The 20439-nt window shown below is 42.4% G+C and overlaps 1 protein-coding gene across 1 annotated transcript in view; it reads right to left on the bottom strand.

Moving 5' to 3' along the window:
* Positions 1–20439, bottom strand: part of CHD6 (chromodomain helicase DNA binding protein 6) — a 193347-nt gene that overhangs the window by 94483 nt on the left and 78425 nt on the right. The window contains exons 4-8 of the mRNA XM_008698095.2: positions 17862–18009; positions 15896–16045; positions 4566–4628; positions 3686–3744; positions 2943–3060 (exon numbers count right to left, since the gene is read on the bottom strand). Coding sequence (XP_008696317.1) covers positions 2943–3060; positions 3686–3744; positions 4566–4628; positions 15896–16045; positions 17862–18009 — 538 coding nt within the window. The remainder of the gene's footprint in view (positions 1–2942; positions 3061–3685; positions 3745–4565; positions 4629–15895; positions 16046–17861; positions 18010–20439) is intronic.

A 20439-nucleotide genomic window follows, 5' to 3' on the forward strand; every position in this document is an offset into this window, starting at 1 on the left:
GGGGGGATGCAGGAGCTAAACCCGCAGCCTGGGAGGTTGGCTGCAGAGCCCAGGCTCCTAGCACCACGCAGTCCCATTTCCATGTTTGCTGAGAAGCACTCAGCTGTGCTTCCTTTACCGGCCTGACAGTCCTGCAGCTGCACTCAGACCCACCAAGTCCCTGCTGAACCTGATACTCAAATGAACACAACACTCGGGAATGTTCTAAGATTACGGTTACTTCTTAGGCAGCTGCACACGCTCCTCCTGACCAACCGGAAACTTGTCATTTAACGGGCACTATATTTTTCCCTAGAACTGCTAGTCAGTCATTTTCCCCAGTCCAAAGTTACAAAGATTCAAAAACTACAAATGTGTGACATTACATATACTGACTGCCATTCCATTTCATTCATCCTAGCCTGTCCAGTAAACCTGAACTCTGATTCTCTCATCTATTCTCCCAGCATGAGGTCTGGTTTCCAGGGGCCCAAGTGTAGACGGCCTTGACCCCTGCAGAGGGCGGGGAGCCTCTGCCTCTCGCGCCTGAGTCTCTTCCACAGGTGCCCCTGCCCACCTCATAACGCAGCTGGAAATAGTGGATATGAAGAAGCTCTATCCAAAACTAAGCTATTACTGATCTCATAAGAATATTACTTATCCAAGTCATTAATAAAAATGTTGAACAGGTCAAGACTGAAGACAGTATTACAGGAACCACTCCCCACTCTTCCTCCTCCTCAATCTCAGGATCTCCTCCAGTCTTTTCAAAAGCCTTTCCTTCCACAAGAGTTATGCGCTCCTGGTACATTTTTTTCTATACACTGTAACATAGCTTCAGCTCTCTATTCCCAACCCAGTAAAAAAAAAATCACTCCCTTGGGAATAAAGCAGAAAAAAGACACATGGGGCTTTGTAGGCTACATGAAGGGCTGTGGACTTTATTTCAAGAAAATGTGAAGCGCTGAAGGGTCTGGAGCAGGCGTAGAGCATAAGGCAAACCCGGTCCCTCACCAGGGAGCAGCCAAATAATTACTGAGCACTGACCCTGTGCCTGGCACCAAGGACAGAAATACAAGGAAGACATGTCCCCGTCTGTCTCATAGGGCTTAAAATGGAAGAAAGAGATATGTAAACACGTTACTACACTGAAAAGACTTGCTAAAATAGAGGTGCAAATAAAATGTTCCAAGAACAGAGGGAGAGTGTCCAGTGGGGCCTCAAGACGGTCTTCCAATTCTACTTGTCGTCTTCTTTCCCCAGTTCTCTATGACAAGAACAACGCCACGAGAGTTTTCACATTCTTTAAAACAATCCGGAGAGGGCTGGGGCCAAATACTAAGGCCAAAGATGAAGGCCCCCACCCCGGGATGAGAAGAACGCTTACTGACATCATCCTAAAGTAATTTTCTGTCACTTGAGGAACAGGCACACCACGTGACGAATAAGTTGGTTAAGCAGTGCAGCAATGTACTACAGTCTGACGGCACCCGAGTGCACTCTGGAGACGAGCGCTTGCAACTAGATTTTAAGAATAATTTTTATGGCTTCTTTTCTTTTAAGTTATCTGTATAAACTTTTAAAACTACATGCTATATAGAAAAGAAAAAATGAAAGTCGCCATGATCCCATCAACCAGAGAAGTGACACCCGCATTTTCATGTATATTCAAGACATTTTCCACATATTATTAGGGTGCCTCTTTTCTCCTGCACTCCCCCCAAAATGGAACTGCCCCCCGCACTGAAAAAGGCTGACATATAGCACCACAGCCTCTTTCTGTGTCATTAACAACTGTTCTCCCATATCACTTTTACCAGAGCACAGTACTCTGTTCTGTGGGATGTACACATAATTTAACAAACGCCTGTTATCTAACAGTGTGTGTGTTTGCAATTTTTCACCAATGTAAATGACTGAATGTCACAGCTAACTCTGTACCAGGACTCAACAATTTCCTTAAAACACATGGCAGAATTAGAATTGCTGGGACAAAGGATGTGAACATTTTGAGATATTTCACATCTGCTGCCATTCGTCTCTTCTGACAGGTCGTACTAGGTTCTGGTCCCCCCGCTAGATATAAGACTGTCTCTGCCCTACATCCTCACCAGCAATGAGTAATACTTATTTTTAAAACCTTCAAATATTTGGTAAGTAAAAACTAGAAAATTCCTATTTTAATTTGCATTTTTTTGACTACTGGTGAAAGTGACCACATTTTTGTATGGTTAATAAGCATTTCTTATCAATAACATTATTTGTCGTGTGCATGTATGTGTGTATAAATACAAACGGGAAGGTTCTCATACTGGGTAAGAAGAATGTATGCCACATATATACATATGTGTATAAGTATATATTTAAGAAATACGTGTATGTATGTAATGCATGTATTTCCTAATTATTTACTTTAAGATTTGTTTAGTAGTATTTTCTAATATAGATTCATTTAATGCCCAAATCTAAAATAGATTCATTTAATGCTCAAATCCATCAATCCTTCCTCTCACCATAGGGACCATACTTAGGAATACCCAAGCTTATATAAATTTCCTTATTTATTTACTCTCTAATATTTTACTCTCTAATATATTTAATAATAGTTTTTTATTTTTTACATTCAAAGTTTACATCTTTTTGGATTTCTGTTTTGGGGAGTGGGGGGAGGAGGGAATGAAGGTTTTGTGCACATTTCTCTTGCCCTAGCTATTTATAGATATTCTGACCAAGACGCATGTTCTTATGAGTTGTCAGTTTGTAAGGCTCAACCCTTATAACTTGGTGGATAATTTTTTCCCTTTGGCTTAAATCTGGACTGGTTTTGCTGCAGATCAGTGCACATTTAGCAATGAGACTTAAGCAATGGATCTGCACAGGACTTCGACTTCAAGAAACTTAAACTCAGCATTCACTACTGCAAGAAAAGCAACGGTTAAGTTAGTTGGTAAATACTGCTTCACCTCAGTAAAAATGTGCTTCATCTGGGCTTGTTTATTCCTAAATCGCTTGATCTTCTGTGCGATGCGAGGATCCTTTTCCAGCTCTTCCATTGTGGCCCATTTACAATGTAAGTAGGAACTATCCAAAGACACATAAATGTGAGACAAGTGCAAACTACCAAATCACTGAGCTTTAAAGTGTTTCAGTAAACAGGGTGACCATCTAATCCAGAAGGTGTGGTTTGTAGTGAAACTGCTAGAGACTGGGCTCAGAAGGGCCTTGCGCTAAGGGCAAAACTAGACATGAAACAGTGCAGGGATTCCACACGACCGGTCCTTCTGCAGCTTCTACAGGAACTGCCTCAGAGCACAGGCAGGGCAGCATGGGCAGGTTATCATTAATACACATCAGGTTAAGTGGGCACATAGCAGAGAAAGAAAGAAAAATGCAAGAGCTATAGGACCATGGTTCTCCAACCTGGGTGCAAATGAGATGGCACAGGGAGGTTTTAATAAAGCACCGATCCTTGGGACCGACTCCCAGGGTCTGAGTCAGCTGGTCCTGAGTGGAGCGAGGGCTTCTCTGGTGACTGTCTGTGTAGCCAAAGGTGAGCACCACTATCTAAGGTGAACTTGGAGTCAACTGAGATCTGTGGATCAGGCCTCAGGGGCCATTCTTGGAAAACACAGAGGATGATGTGATGAGGGAAAGGGAATTTTATTCATATAAATCCAAACACAAATAATATAGGAAAAAGACGTACAAATTTCTATACTTAACGTAGAATAGCTCCAAGTCGAATGGGGGCTCTCCCGGGTGAACCTGTAACCAATAGCAAGGAGTTAACAGCCCAGACCCCTCAGATCATCCTTATACAGCACAAGAAAACAGGTAAATCAACACCCCTCCCTGGTTTTAGTACAGGTTTCTTGAGGATGTTCTCATTTTCCCAAGTCTTTTCCTGACAGCTACTGAGCAGCTTTCCCAAAGGATGAATCCACAACTAGCTAGAAGGCAAAAAATAAATTATCCTCCTGGTGTCCTTTCAGGGTCCAGGCTGGGACAGCACTCAGCTGAGAAACTCAAACTGGCCCAGGGCTCTGAGAGCTGTCAGGACCATGCAAGTGAAAACCTGGGTCTCTGGCATGCCCCCCAACAACCACCCTGAAACATCCATGGTGTTCACTCTCAAAGTAAGGAAGTGTGTTCTCATAAATACTTGAAGGTAAAACTGTGTCCTCACCAGCACACATACCCCTCACCCCAAGCATGCTCTCTAGAGGATCCCTACAATGGCCCCAACGTGTCTGAAGAACCCCCCCTCCCCGCCAAAGGTTTTCAACAGGACTCTTTCCATGTCTTCCTTCTGGCCCCCTGAGGACTTTCCATGGGCTACAGCAACTAAGGGACAAATACCTTTTGCTACGATCACTATGGAGGAAAAAAATTATTGGGGCTCTACTCTCAAATATTTAAGAATTTTATGATCTAAAATCTTCCATGGGGGTGAAAAGTCAGACAATGTTCTTGCCTAGCTCTCACTCTGGCCAGTCACGACCATTCCAGGTTCTTTAGCCAAATACCTCTTCACAGAGGGTATAACCTGTGCTAGTGACAGAAAAACTGGCACATGAGCCACCAACCTCCTGGACGGTCTTAGATGCCAGGATCTTCTCAATGATGTTTGCGTCATCTTCTGGAGGCTCCTGGAGACAGAAAAGTTAAAAAGATGGAAAATTACTGGCACCACAGAATCCAAGAAATAATCCTATAAGAAATACTACAGCAGATACTACTTTGTCTGAAATCTCACCTGTGAGCACTGAGGCCTCCCTCCTATCGGTCCACAGAGTGCTCAAAAGATCATAAACATTCTAACCTCTGGGCACAACCCTAACACCTTCCCCTTCCACGTGAGCAGAGAAGTTACTCTGCTTCTCAGACTCTTAATTTCAGATCTGTCTTCAGTATCACTAAAAATGGTCCTAGGACTTTCTTTTCTGCCAAACCTGCCTACATGCTGCAGCACAGAATTTGCAGAAAGGTGTAGCACACAGGAGTCTGGGGGCCCTGGAATCAGAGAGTCCTAATTCTAACACCTACCAGCTACTGACTTTGTATATAAGTCAATTAACACCTCTTAGTTTCCATATCTGTTAAAATAGGAGTTAAAAATACTTATCTCACTGGGTTATTGGGAGGATAAAATGGTATGTGAAAATATTTTTGGAACAGTAAGCACTATGCAAATGCAAGGTATAATTATTCTCTACTAAATGATACCGTCTTTCCCTTCTGTGGCTGGAAATGGTCGTTTCACTGATCATCCCTTGACTATAAATCCTAACTGAAAACAAATTAATATCTTCCTTTCTACCCCAGATACACATCAACATTTCTAGGCTCCTGAGCTCTATGAAATCTCTTTCTACAGAGTATTTGATTAAACAATGACAAACTTAAAAAGGGCGCGTTGAGTCAGAACACTCTTGTGTTTGACATTCTTCCTAGGATTTTATTTGAGCCGTTCTATTTTAGAGGTTTCGTATGCACTACATGACCGTGTCAGATCTAGTAGAACGGTATACGAGAAGAACACTCATCGCGATGGCCCTAACTCCCAAAATAACTTGGGTTCCTGATCAGAACTTTTCAAAACGATGACTTATGCTACATCTCACTGTCTTTAGTCCTACCCATTTTAGGGCTCAGCCGTCCCAGACCTGTACCATTATAGAAAGCATATTTTCTAAGATCTTAAATCAAGCTTTCCCCTAGAAAAGTAATAAAGGGGGGCGCCTGGGTGGCACAGTTGTTAAGCGTCTGCCTTCGGCTCAGGGCGTGAACCCGGCAATCTGGGATTGAGCCCCACATCAGGCTCTTCTGCTATGAGCCTGCTTCTTCCTCTCCCACTCCCCCTGCTTGTGTTCCCTCTCTCGCTGGCTATCTCTATCTCTGTCGAATAAATAAATAAAATCTTAAAAAAAAAAAAAAGAAAGAAAAGTAATAAAGGAAAAAAAAAAAGATGAGGAGGGCAGATGGTAGAAAAGAAGTATGAAGATCAGCAGGCGTTGACAGATGCTCCCAAAGGTTACAAATATTTATTACATTCCCCTAGACACATGGCATTGTGCTAGGTGCCATGCCAAAGTTAATCCAAAGTGACAAGAGTGTCTTCCCACTGCTCAACAAGAAGACGAATGAACTGAGCCTACCATATAGTAGGAAGAAGGGATGCGAAGACAGACTAAGCTTTTGTTTTTCTGCTCAAGTATTTGTTCTGCCTGGTTTTTGTCTGTTTGTTTTTTTGAGAGAGGAACAGAGAGCACATACACATGTGCACAAGCGGGGGGGTGGGAGTGGAAGTGGGGGGAGGGGCAGAGGAAGAGAGAGGGTCCCAAGCAGGCTCCAGCTCAGCGCAGAGCCCAACACGGGGATCAATCTCATGACCGTGAGATCTTGACCTGAGCCAAAATCAAGAGTTGGATGCTTAACCAACTGAGCTCTGCTTGATTCTTAAGTGTAAGTAAGGAAAGGGGAAGGAGGCAGTTGACTGTTGCTTGTTTTCTCCCACTACAGTATAAACCTCCTGAGGGCAGGGATCCCCATTTGTTTTATATGCTGCTATAGCTAATGCCTTGAAGAGGCATGGCAGCAGTGGGTGACAAGAAATATCTGCTGAATGCTAAATACAAGCAGGAACTCTTTGGGGTCACAGACTGGAAATGGTTATTATTCTTAATCTACATCACTTAATTAAAAAGTCTCCCCCTTCTCCAGACACTCAGATCTATCTAATACCTTCAGAACAGCTAACAGTAAAGGGCCAGAGCCAGGGGTACTTTCTTAAGCCGAAAGATTACTACCCCAATGCTGCAGCGAACAAACAGAGCTCTGACTATGGCAAGTGGGCCGTGAGCAAAGGAGCAAGTGCTAGGTTAAGAGAAAGTAGATTAATGAATGAACCAACTTTCTTCCTAACTTCCTACTTCATTTCCTTCCTAAATTTCTTCCACATTATTTATCGAGTGTCTTTTATGTTTATTCTCTGGTCTTACAGAAATAGATGAGCTATAGTCTTCATCAGCAAGGAACTATCAGATATGCTAACATAACACTTTAAAAGTTACTGAGGTATGGCATACATACAGTATATAGAGATCTCAAGTGTACAATTGATGAATTTACATATATACACATACACTTGTAGAAATACCACCCAGATCAAGTTACATAACATTTCCGATGTTCTGGAAGACTTGTGCCCCCACTGGAAGTAACCCCTATTCAGACTTCTACCACTGATTAGTTTTGTCTATTACTAAACTTCACGTAAATGGAATTATATAGTATGTGGTTCATTCTTCCGTATTTCTGCATAGTATTTTGTTGCATAAATATACTACCATTTATTTATCCATTCTACTGTTGAGGAATATTTGGGTTGCTTCCAACGTTCATATAAATTTTATGTCTTTTGGTGGACAAACGTACTCATTCATCTTGGATGTGTACATAAAAGTGGAATTACTAGGTTATGAGGTAGGTTGTACATTTAGTTTTAATGAGTATCGTCAAAATTTTTTCCAAAGTGATTGTAACAATTTTTACACCTATCAGCAATGTATGGGAGGAATTCCAGCTGACTTGATATTGTCAGTCTTTAAAATTTTAGCCATTCTCGTGGATATGTAGTATTATCTCTCTAATTCACATGTCCCTGATAACTAAGGACACCGAGCACCTTTTCACACGCATTGGCAATGAGGGTAACCTCTCTGAAGCTCCTGCTCAAGTCATTTGCCTATTTTAAGAATCATCCTTTTTTTTTTTTTTAATTTATGAGAGTTCTTTACACATTTCTGAATAAAGTCCTGTCAGTTATATAGATTACAAGTATTATTTATCAATCTATGGTCTGCCTTTTGAGTCTGTAAATGTGTCTCTCGAACAGAAGTGCTATATAATCCACCATCTCAATCTTTTTTCTTACGTATTATTGTGCCCTGTTTAAAGAATCTTTTGCTGCCACCAAGGTCATTCATCAAGCCACATAAAGTAATTTAAAATATTCTTGTAGCCACGTTAAGAAAATAAAAACAGATGAAATTAATTTAATAAATATTTTACTTAAGCCAATACATCTAAAAACTTATCATTTCAAGATGTAATCAATGTCAAATTATTAATGAAGTATTTTATATTCTTTTTTCATACTAAGTCTTTAAAATCCAATGTGTACTTCACACTTAAAACACACCTGAACTCAGACTAGACATACTTCAAGTGCTTAACAGCCACATGTGGCTAGTAGGAGCCCTACTGAGCAGTGTAGCTCTGTTTTCTTCCATTGGTCTACTTGTTCTTATGGCAACACCACCATGTCTTCATTATTGTAGCCTGATTACAAGTCTTCATTATAACTTACTTCTTTTTAAAGACTGCCTTGGCTATTCTAGGTCTTTTGTGTTTCTATTATCAATTTCTATCAAAAAACACCCCACTTAAGACTTTGATTGGGACTGAATTACAGACATCTTAACAATACTGAATATATGTACATCATATACTGCTCCATTTATTTAGGTCTCCTTTAATTTCTTTCAGCAATGTTTTTCATATAGAGAGGGCCTGTGTATCTTTTGAGTTATTACAGGATATCTAGTATTTCTGATGATGTTACAAACGGCATTTTATGATCTTTCCTGATTTCATGTTGCTAGTTTATAGAAATGAAACAGATGGTTTTATATATTGTCTTTGTGTCCAAAAAGTTACCTAAATCCACATTTCTTAATGCTAATGGTTTGTCAATTCTGTTGAATTTTCTGTGCATTGTCATGTCATCTACAAATAATGAATATTACTTCCTCCCTTCCAATCTTCAAACTTTTTATTTCTTTGTTTTCCTTACTGCAGTAGCCAGGACCTCCAGTGCATTTCTGAATATAATGATAATAGAGGAATTTTTTTCTTATTCCCAAATTCAGGGGGAAAGTATTCAATATCATACCATTTAATACAATATTAGTACTCCGTTTTTATCCTGTGGTTTTTCAGTCTTTGGTTTCTACTGGGTATGGTTTTCACTTTTGTATTTTTCCTGCATGGGAGTTATACCTGATGTTGAATCTACTGGTTGATACCCCCCCATCAGTTTATGGCGGGGGGGGGGCTTGGCCATTAATTTTATCTTCAAACACTCCTCTGCCCCTCTCTCTCCTCCACGCCTAGGACTCTAATCAGATATACATTAACACCTTTTCACTGTACCCCAATCATTTCTTACACCTCATTCTGTTCTTTGCATTCTCTTTTCTCTCTATGCTTCAGGTTAGAAATTTTCTATTGATTGTCTTCAAAGTCACCAATCTTCTGCTCTATCTAATCTGCTTTTAAAGTCATCTACTGTGTTCTAAGTTTTTTAAATTAGAATTTTCAGTTCCAGACTGTTGATTTCTCTTTACAGATTCATTTCTCCACTGGAATTCTTCACTTTAAAACTTTTTTTGCCCAACTTCTTTTATTTTCTTTCACACATCAATCACAGTTATTCTAAAGTTCTTTTCTGCTCATTCCAGTATCTGGACCATCCAGGGTGTGCTTGTATCATATGTGTATTCTCTTGCTTTTTCCCCAGCCTTTTCAAATGTCCAGTAGTTTTTTACTTACGGTAGATCTTGTGAATAAAGGAACCATAAAGCTCCAAACAATATTTTCCGTAACTGTTTCCTATTTTCTCTTAGACACTATGAGAGGGGGTGGTCCCTTGGGTCCAATCAGAGACTGAATTGGGTCAGGCTTGTGTTACCATTAAAATTCAGCGCATCTCTTGTTCTACTCTATTTCTCGAGCATGAATGTCCAAGGTCACTACCAACTGAGTCTGGCAGATCTTTTTAATCCTGAGCCCTGGAGTCTCCAATCCCAAAGCAGGTTAAAAATCTCTCTTAAGGGACAGTCCGCTTTTCTACACTAGGCCCATCCTTTTAGTGAGATTTTCCCTCTAAGTACTGTGAGACTGTCGAGATTTCAATCTGCCTTCTGGGTGAGCCACTAACTTCTTGGGCTACCCCAGAAGTCTCCTGGGGTAGCCCCTCGCTTTGGGGATTCCTCTAGTTTCCAATCATCTCACAACCCTATAAAATCCATCACCAGCAGGGTCAGACAGTTTCTCTTCAACCCAGAATAGTCTGTTTGCGCCAAGCCTGATCCTCAACCCATGCCCAGAACTGAGGAACGTTTTCAGAGAAGAAACAGTCTGCAATTGTCGGGCTCATCTAGGAATAGCTCTTTGCTGTCTGGAATTTTAGTTCATCTAATTCTTGTTGCTTCCACAGATATCAGATGTCTTTAAAAATATATTCTTTGCAATTTATGGTTTTTGTTGTTTTTTTCCTTGCAGTGAGTGTAACCCTGCTACGACCTACTGTATCTTCCCTGGAAGTAGGAATCCTCCAATATCAACACTAATTTCTGGAGCTCCCTAGGGCCTACTTTTTACTCTTTTCTATCTCTACTCCTTTTCCTGGTGATCTTGTCCAGTCTCGTGGTTTTAAATACGGGCTAAATCATGACACCAGCCAAGTTTACGTATCCAGCTCAGAACCTCCCCTCAATTGACAGACTCATATACCTACTTGTTACTTGCCGTCTCCACTTGATTACCTCGGAAGTATTTCACACTTAAACTGTCTACAAGTAAACTTATCCTAGCCAACCTCCCACCCTTACCCATTCCACCTGCAGTTTTCTCCCATCTGAGTGACAGGGAACTCTATTCTTCTTGGTGTTCAAACCAAAAATCTTGGTGTTATCCTTGATTCCTCTTTTCTTTCCATATACCATGTCTGATTAGCCAAGAAATCATGTTGGCTCCATCTTCAAAATATGTCCAGAATCCAGCCATTTCTCACTACCTCCACTGCTTCTACCCTGGTCTAAACCACCTTCATTTCTCACCCAGATTATTCCCAAAAGCCTTCTAACTAGTCTCCCTGCTACCACTCCTGCTCAACTCGTCTATTTGCAATACAACATTCAGAATGCCCTTTTTATTATGTCCCTCTTTTCCTTAAACTGCTTACATGGCTTCTCTCTTAACTCAGTAAAACCAAGGATCTTTCAAAGGCTACAAACTCTGCTGGGCCTCACTAAGCCTCCCACCTTGTTACCTTTCAGGTCTCCCTGTTTTCCTCATATACAAGGGCAGCTTGTGTCTACCCCAGACACTTTGTACCAGCTATTCCCTCTGCCTGAAATGCTCTTCTCCCCCTCATGACTCCTTCACCCATTTACTTTCTTCAATTCTTTGCTCAAATGTTACCCTTGTGAGGCCAAAACGGCCACCCTATTTAAAACTGCAACCCTCATTCGTCAATTCCACATCGCTCCTCTTCTGATTTTTTTTCCATAGGACTTACTACCATGAAAAACTATACAATTTTATTACTTTTTAGGTTTGTTCCTAGCCTCTCCCTCGTTATTTCCACCCTTTGGAAGCTCTGAGCTTCGCCCTATGGCCTCCTATCCCATGAGGTTCAAAATGTACTACATGTGAGGGAGAGAGCACATGCATGGGTTTGCAGGCTTCCTCTCCATTTGTTGTGGCTCCCTCTGTGAGAGCGGGGATTTTTGTCTCTTTTGCTCCTTGAGGTTATCTGAGGTTATCTCCAGCACAAAACAGTCCTCGGCATGTAGCAGGTGCTCAGTAAGTATTTTTGAAGAAATAATGTTTAGAGATTTTGTAATACAACATGGTTGTAATAGCAAAAAGCAAGTGCTTTGGGAACATAGAAGGGCACCGCGTTAGATCTTGGTTAACCAGCATTAAACTTTCATCATTGCTGACTACCTTTCCTGCCCACTCCCAAGTGTGTATAACCCAGACTAGCCAGGGAGCATTCATACATGTACACGCATGCTGAAAGGGAACAGTGATCTCTTCCTCACTACCAGATTGTTTCAAACATTCTTATTCTTATCTACCATGAAGAACAGAAAAAGATGGTTTTTAGTAGTAGGATTCTGATGGCTATTTGGAGTTTTTAGGTAGGACCAGCCAAATACAAGGAAAGGTTAACACGCGGACAAGAAAGGACAGAACTTTACTCTGAGTAATGAAAGGACGGAGGGCTTCACACATTCTTTGCAACAGAAAATTTTCAAGTAAAAAATTAAGGAATTTGAAATAAAATTTCAATTTATCTTTTGGCACTGGTTAAAGAAAGGGGGATGAACACTAGTGTCAAAAAAACAAAAACAAAAACAAAAACACCCAGAACAGTGGTTATCATCAAAATACTGAGAGCAGGTTTTACCCTATCCTAATAAAAGGAAAAAGGAATTCATTTCCAAAATACACATCAAAGTAGGAAGGAAACTAGAAAATCAGGACTTTTCTAAACAGAGATTGTGCATAAGCACGATCGTATGTGTATAAACACTCAGTGTATACAGATACACACAGATATAAACTAAATCTGCTTGCCAAACACACTTCCATAACAACCATCTGTTCTCAGCTACTTGGAATTTTCTCAAATTATCCTTCAAAGAAGGCCATTTTAATTCATTCTCTTTCATGTCAGAGACTCATATAATTTTTTTTTTCTTAGGGAAAATTTCAAAAATTGTCAACCCACATTGCCCCCAATCTCAACCGACCACCTGATTTATTTCTATTTAGGTAGGCACATGGGAGAGACTCTAGCAAGAAGCAAACCACTTTTCAAATCATCAAGTATTTACTGAGTGCCATGGAGGGTACAAAAGTAGCATCAAACGAGATGGCCAGTCTCAGGGGCTAACATTCATGCAGGGAAAGCAACACAAAACATTTTTCTTAGAAATGCCCCGGGGTAAATGCTAAGCGGCGTGACAGTAACCCTAAGTCCAGCACGAGTGCAGAAAGCAAGAACAGCCTTCACAGAATAGGTGAGGTTTTAGTCGGGCCCTAAGGAATGGCGGCTCCTAAGAAGACAAGGAGTGGGAAGGAAAACTCAAGTAAACCCAAAGGATGAAAGAATGAGTCCACAGGCAAACAGGATGCATATACGGAATACTAAGTAAACAGCCTCAGTAGAGCAAAAGCATTACACAGAATAAGGAGGGGGAATAAATGGGGGTAAACAGATAGTGTGTGGCCACGTTTTTTAAAAAAATCAGGCAGGGGGATGCCTGGGTGGTTCAGTCGGTGAAGTGTCCGTCCAACTTTTGATTTCAGCTCAGGTCTTAATCTCAGGGCTGTGAGTTCAAGCCCCGTGTTGGGCTCCATGCTGGGCATTAAAAAAAAAATCAGGCAGGAATTTTGATTTAATATAGGAGTTAAGAAGCAACCACCTTAGAGCACAGAGCAGGAACACTCCCCCCACAGCTCGGGGGAGCTGGGGGATTCCTGGGGAAGGAAACAACTGGGCTTAGCCTGCCAGGCACAGCAAAAGGCCAGACAAAACACAGGGCACTGGCTACAGAGACACAGAGTGAGGCGCAGGAGGGCACAGGGAACTGAAGCCTCATTCAGATTCTGTTCTAAAAGGTAAAAATCACATAAACTGCACAAACTGTTGGAGGCAGAAACTGAGACAGCCTTGTAAAAATCTATACATTGTAAATGTACACCAACTGCAAAAGTTTGTCTCTGTTCCAAGCACCAAAATCCGTTTGACAATGAATAAGAAAGCAGAGAGTCACAGTCAGGATGGAGACTTATTTCCTGCCCCAGAATCCCATATCTCAGTCACGGTACTGTCCTCTAGACTCCAAAGCAGGGCTGTGCTACCATGCCAGTCCTGAGCTACAACGCATCATGTGTAAAGATGTTTTTAGCAATTCACCACTAGATAACCAACGCTGAGGTTGCAAATTGGGGCCAGGCCAGGAGCCCCAGAATCAGGCAGAGCATGCTGATAAGACACTGCACAGAAATGCAACGAGGGAGCAGCAGGGCCTTTCTGGGTGGTGATACCACACCCTTCTTGGCCCCAAGCCAAAGCCAGCAAGCAGGCGACACCCATCCAAAAGGCCTCGGGAGAAGGACACAAGAAAAACCCTCTTCTTCTTCAACTCATTTTCTGTGCCACTGGGCACTGAGGATTGTCTGGAATCCTAGAGGAGATTCATGGCTTTCAAACTTTGCATCAGCCTGGGAAGTCTTTGTTCAAACTTCACCAGGAAGCCCCAAATGTAAACCAGATGCACGTGGAGCAGCAGCGAGCAGCTAGGGGCTCTGTGGAACAATGACTGAAACCCGCTCGATGCCCCTGCAGGCTGTCTATCTGCCCTGCCTGCTGGCCGAGGCCTGGGCCACAGGGGCCAAACCCCTGTGCTTGCCAAACCACATATCAGGCCTCTTTCTGCCTCAGTTTAGCAACAATTTTTGAGGCATAATTAATGCAAATTCAGATTCTATCTTATGTTTCACCATAGATTAGCTCTCTTTTTGTTGCACCCTGAAGAGGATAAAAAGAGTCTTGTTAAGATACATAAAATTTCCTGAATTATTTGTCAGATCAGCTAATACTGCCCTTCAGGTACCACGAAAGAAGTCATAACAACAGCTGAAATACGGTTAACGGCGGGCTAAATGGCTACTAGGAGAAAATAAATTCCCTTGCAGTGTTTTAATGACCAAACCAACCATAACATCTCCAAGGAAGGAAAACCCATTCTGGAGCAATATAATCGTATCGCCTCATAGCAGTCTTGCAAGGACTACTCTGAACAATCTGCTTGAAGAGTACTGCACTGACAGTACATTGAATTACTATTCCTATTAAGTGTTGTGTTCACTGCTTGGGTAACTCTTGGCAGAGAGACCTGAAATCAACTCTGACACACTAGGCACTGGTCAGCTGCTGCTAGGTTATTCCATGACCTGGATGGTACTGTGCCTATTTCTTGATTGTTAAAATAGGGACAATGACCCCTGCTCCCAGCTACTTTCCATGCACACACAGAGTGAAAGGATATGTGAAATTATATGAAAATGCTTTAAGCTGGAGGCAAGGTGGTTTAAAAAGATAAAAGTCTTATCGGCTTCAGTAAGCCACCCCAGTGCCCGGGAGGAAGGACAGGTATTTGTGCTCTGCCACGCATGCAGAGCGTGAATTCTGCCAAGTCAGCGACAGTGACTCTGTAACAACAGCCAGGCTGTGTCCCAGAATGTGCTGCTGGCAATGATGCCCCTCCTATATGCACAGCCTGTTTCTTCTTTTGCTTCTAATGTCTTCTCTGTCAGCTCCTTGGCACAGACCTTCTCAACATTTACCTCTCTTCCTTCTAGCGTCTGGATATCAGGTCCCTCTTCCTCCTTGAAACTGCTGCCAATGGAAATCCCTAAAGTGCAAATGGGGCCATCCTGTTTCTTCCCTGCTTGAACCCTGACCTCAGTGCTTCCTCCCCTCTACCATTTGATCTGCAGTATAAAGGCCAAATACTTAAGCTAATATCTTGGCCCTGCATGATGTGACTCTTCAGACCACTTAAGGCTCATCTCCCACCACTCCTCAGATCAGACCCCAACATCCAGCTGAGCTTGTCTATCATGCCACAACCCACAGTACCATTCAGGCTGTGGGCTTTAGTTCATGTTGGAAGTGCCTCTCCTAAAATCCTGACCTCCCCCCTTTCCTGTCCACTCCCCCTTCTGTGTAGTCACTGTATCTAGCACGTTCTTCTTCTTCTTCTTTTTTTTTTTTTTGAGAGAGAACATGAGTGCAACAGCAGAAGAGGGGTAGAGGGAGAAGGAGAGAGAGAATCTTAAGCGGGCTCCACACCCAGTGTGGAACCCAACACAGGGCTCCATCTCACCACCCCGAGATCATGACCTGAGCCGAAATCAAGAGTCAGACGCTTCACTGACTGAGCTACCCAGGTGCATCCCCCCTTCTAAAGATTTTAACTAATCTCTACACCCAACATGGGGCCAAAATGGCTGTCCGGCCCAGGCCAGCACCCCAATCCAAAGGCCGTACCTCTGCCTGCCAAGCCAGTGTAGAAGCCGAGAGGGCGGATGTTCGGCCAGCTCCGAGAACAGCGATCGTTTCCCCATCGTCATCTACCACTTTGAAGTCCAGGTCCTCGTTGTATTTTCTGCGCTTCACCTGCCGTCCTGAGCGTCGTTTCTGCAGGGCAAACACACCCATTGGAGAGATGCTCTGAGTCAAAGGCAAAAGCTTGCACGAGAAAGAACACACTCATCTACACTCACTAACATGCACGGGAGGCCTTTCCTACTTTTACTAAAAAAATCTTCCTTAAACACAAATTCTTTTAAGAATTAAATTCACTCAAAATGAAATCTAGCTGAGGGAGAAGATCCAAATTGCCAAGATCCCCTGGGAAGAAGGTATATATAGTCTCAGGGTCCAATGAGATGTCTTTTGATCATCAATGACAGTGACTTTTTTTTCTCCTTTCTGGAATCAATTTCTATTCCAGTAAAACAGGGATGGGAAGTAAACTCCGTCATCTTTCAGATCCCTTCCAGCATAGCTGGAAGCTCTGATTTTAGGGAGATAGAACTGTTTTGGTTTTGGTCGAATTCACCATACTTACCATATATCCCTAAAAAACTAAGTAATATCAATTTTATTAGGATTTACTTTGAGAACCTCATACCACTCCTTGAAATGCAAGGAGACATCTTAAGTGTGACAAAGCAAGATTCATGAGTCACCATTTGAGGACTCATCTATAATTAAGTAACTTTGACCTTTTAGAGAGACAACATTCTACAACAAAGCAGCCCAGTGGCTTTCCTCAAACAGAAAAGCACATGGTTCATCTCATGTACACATCATATCCAAGCAGCAGAAACACTTCTGGGAACCATTCACCAGCTGGTTCTCTCCCCAATACTTCAACCTTAAAGAGCAAAAACGAAAACCAAACACTACCTTCCTTATTTTTAAAAGCATATGTCCTGGGCCTCTCTCTGTGTTCCCACTGTGTTTCTCCACTAAGTCACTTCTATGACATTTCATTTTCCATGAGGGATTCCACATGAAAACCTGCCCCCGAATCCAATGTACAGATCACCATCCTGGAAACACTCAACCCCCTGCCAACTCCCATCAACCGACATGCCTGCTGCTCTGCCCATCAGGACACCTGACAGCCACTAGCCTGAGTTCACAGGCGGCAAGGGAGGCTCTCTGCTCTGACACCCCAGACACTACTACTTCTTACCACCGTGACATGAGAAGCTGACACCTTCCTACAATGAAAACCATCTAGGAATCTATGACGATTCAGAGGACAGGTGAAGGTGCAGTAGTTGGGTGATTTTACATGGTTCCCCTGCAGCAGCATAGCCCAGAGAAACTGTTGTGGATGTCAGAGGAAACAGCACTTTCAAATATCAGAACTCCTATCCAAGACAGGTCGCCTCAACTGAGAGAGGAAATTCCTACCAGTCATGGGCTCACTTAGGCATAGTTTTAGCAATCTCATTCAGATGGGCAACTCCTTGTTTCCATGTTTGGTCAAACTTCTTTGACTATTTTGGCAAAATGAATACATGCATCTCTGACTTTTATAGCATCTGGGACTATGAAAATGTCCTTATGCAGACTGGCATAGCACTCTGAGCCCTAAAAACCTCACCTACATGGCAAGTCAGGCCCCCCAAGCCTTACCCAGAGTGCCCCACAATTCCATTTTCCATATTCATTCCTTCTGCAGCCTAATACCATGCTACTTCCCAAGAAGGAAACAAACACCACTAAAAACTTGGGAGACCGTTAGTATAAGGATCAGGATGTTAGGGGAAAAAGCTTGTGGTCTTCGGTGCTCACCCACCCAACAGTGAAAGCCCAGCCCAGGTCTGTGTGCAAGGGGTGTGGGCTGGAGATGGAGAGAGAAGAGCAACAAAACCCGCGTCAGCGAGACCAGTGCGGCAGCCGTAACCTCCAGCAGGGCTCCTGGTCACAGCTGTACCTGGCTGTCTGTAGACTCAGTGGACTCCTCAGGACTCCGCAGGGATGAGTTCGGCAGGCCCTGATCCAGCTCTAAACTCTCCACTGTGGTGTCACTTTTCCTCTTTCCTTTCTTCTTTCTCTCCACTGGGGTTGGTCCTTGCTCCTTGCTACAAGGAGAAATTCAGAATTAAAACTCTTGGGCAGTTTTTTAAAAGAGTTCTCACGTGATGAAAGTTATGGTATCACATGCTGGAATTCTTGTCCTGGGATAGGCTTTAATGGGGAATCTACAAGAGTTTCTTCCCAGAACTACCCAGAAATATGGGAAGAAATACCTACATGGCTTGATGCAGAATTCACTTTTTTACACCCCTATCATGACTACTTTGGCTATGATTAATGTGGTAAGAAATAAAATAATATGACCATCTCCAAAAACCTCACTTCCAATTTATATAAATGTCTTCTCTAGTAACTTAAATTGCTAGTTATTAAGATATTGAGAATCAATAAATTTTAATCTCCCTTTAAGTTACATGGGAAGAGACATTTCCCCAATCTGTCACCATCCTCTACTGAAAATGGTCTATGTAAGACTCGGAGTTAAGTAACAGGAACTCAGAAATGAAAACAATACTGTCCCTGCCCTTGAGGAGGTTACAATTCTGAAAATCCTACCAGCCACCCAGAGCCATAGCCCAGGCAGGGCCATAGTTGAATGCCTCCCGAGACAGGTGAAGCCAGGCGAAGTCTATCCATCCTCCATGGTCCTGCTAAGATGGCAACACCTCTAAAAAGCTTTTCCTGACCCTCCTAGCTGATAAAATCTCTTTTCCATATTCCCAAAGCACCTCGGCTATGCTTTGCTTAAGGTACTCAAACTCTGATCTTTCACCAAAGTTAGTCATTAACTACAACATCAGTGTCAGAACGACACTGTGCCCAGATCCTGTGTAGTTGCTCCACAAACATTTGCGAGTGGATAAATATTCTATACATCTCTGATCTCTCCTACTAGACTCTAAGTTCCTAAAGGACAGTATGTACTTGATTAAAGTTTGTATTCCTCACAGTGAGCAGTTTTATGCCTTATACATAGTAAGTATCCAATAAAAGCTTACTGAATAGATGGGTGCATCAAGATCACTCATCACTGGGGAGATATGGGAAAATGCAACTCAGCAGGGATGTACATGGAACAGTACTTGTAACAGTAGTAGTAATAATAATTACAGCTACTAGTTATATAGCACTTACTGTATACAGGCACGGCTCTCTAAGTCTCTCACATGGATTACCTCATTTAGCCCTCACATCAACCTTATAAGGCAGATAGTATTACTATCCTCATTTGATCAGGAAGCACAGTGAGGTATGGTTAATTTCCAGGGTAATATGGCTAGTAAATGGTGAAGAAAGGAGTTGAGCCCAGGCATGCTCTTAATTACCCTGGCATTCTTGGGGAATGGAAGAGTGTTAAGCACACATCTATTAAAGGATAGTCTGCGTGGCTGGAGGACAGGGAGAGTGAACAGTAGCACTAAGTAATGGAGCTGCAAAGAAATCGGTACATACCAAGCCAGACAGTTTTGACTTCATTCTGTGTGACAAAGGCCAGATGGCAAGCCCAGGCAAGAGGAAATGAAGGCCCAGGCAAGAGGAAATGAAGACCCAGGCTAAATATAATCAATGAAAACTCAAAGGTGAAAATCATTTAAAAGATCCAGCAGAAATACAACCAGTAAGTGTGAGCAAGGGACAGACTATGGAAGATGAGGAAAGAGCCAAAATCACTAGCATTTTCTATCAGGTGAGTTATCGGAAGGTGTGGGGGAAGGGAGGGAAACAGATGGCCTCGTTTAGAGATGGGAGACCCAGCATGATGAACAACCAGTGCTGACTGCTGAGACCAGCCCGCCTCTCTCTTGAACACCCCTAACTACTCACGGACCCTCAATCAGGTCAGCACAAACAGCACATCCTTGATTCTCCGGGCTGAAGACTGGCTTGCCTGCCTACCTACCAGGAAAGTTCTTTAGGAAAAGTTACTTTGGTCCAAACTGAGGAAATGAAATTCAAGGGGTCCTGCCATTTTGGAGGATTATGCATTTTAACAAGGGACCTGTATTCTCAAACACAGAGGAAAAAACAGAGGTTCTACTATCAGTTCAGAATGGGAGACGGGTGGAAGAGTTTATACAGATTCTAAATTGTCCCAGGGATATTTATGTCATGTTATATAGCTCCTCACTAAGAAAACTGCATAGCAATTCATATTCTATCAAGTACTTGTGTGTTCCTTGTCTCATTTCACTGTTAACAACCAGTGTCGCGAGGGAGTGAGGGCAGGTAAATGAACCTCATATTCCAGAAGAAGCAACAGGTTTAAAAGCGGCAAAGTTCCCAAAGTCAGCAGCAGAGGCCGACACTCAGCTCATCTGACCTACAGCCTGTTGCTTTTAATATCATACTGCGTTTTCTTTTTTTTTTTTAAACCCCAGTCTCCCTTTTAAAAACTTCAAATCTCCTTTAATGTATTTGAATCTCAATATATTGACCAAAAGACTTAGCAACAAAATATTCCAATGACCCAAATA

This window comes from Ursus maritimus, unplaced genomic scaffold (assembly GCF_017311325.1).
Source record: "Ursus maritimus isolate PB19 unplaced genomic scaffold, ASM1731132v1 scaffold_22, whole genome shotgun sequence".
NCBI classification, from domain to species: Eukaryota; Metazoa; Chordata; class Mammalia; order Carnivora; family Ursidae; genus Ursus; species Ursus maritimus.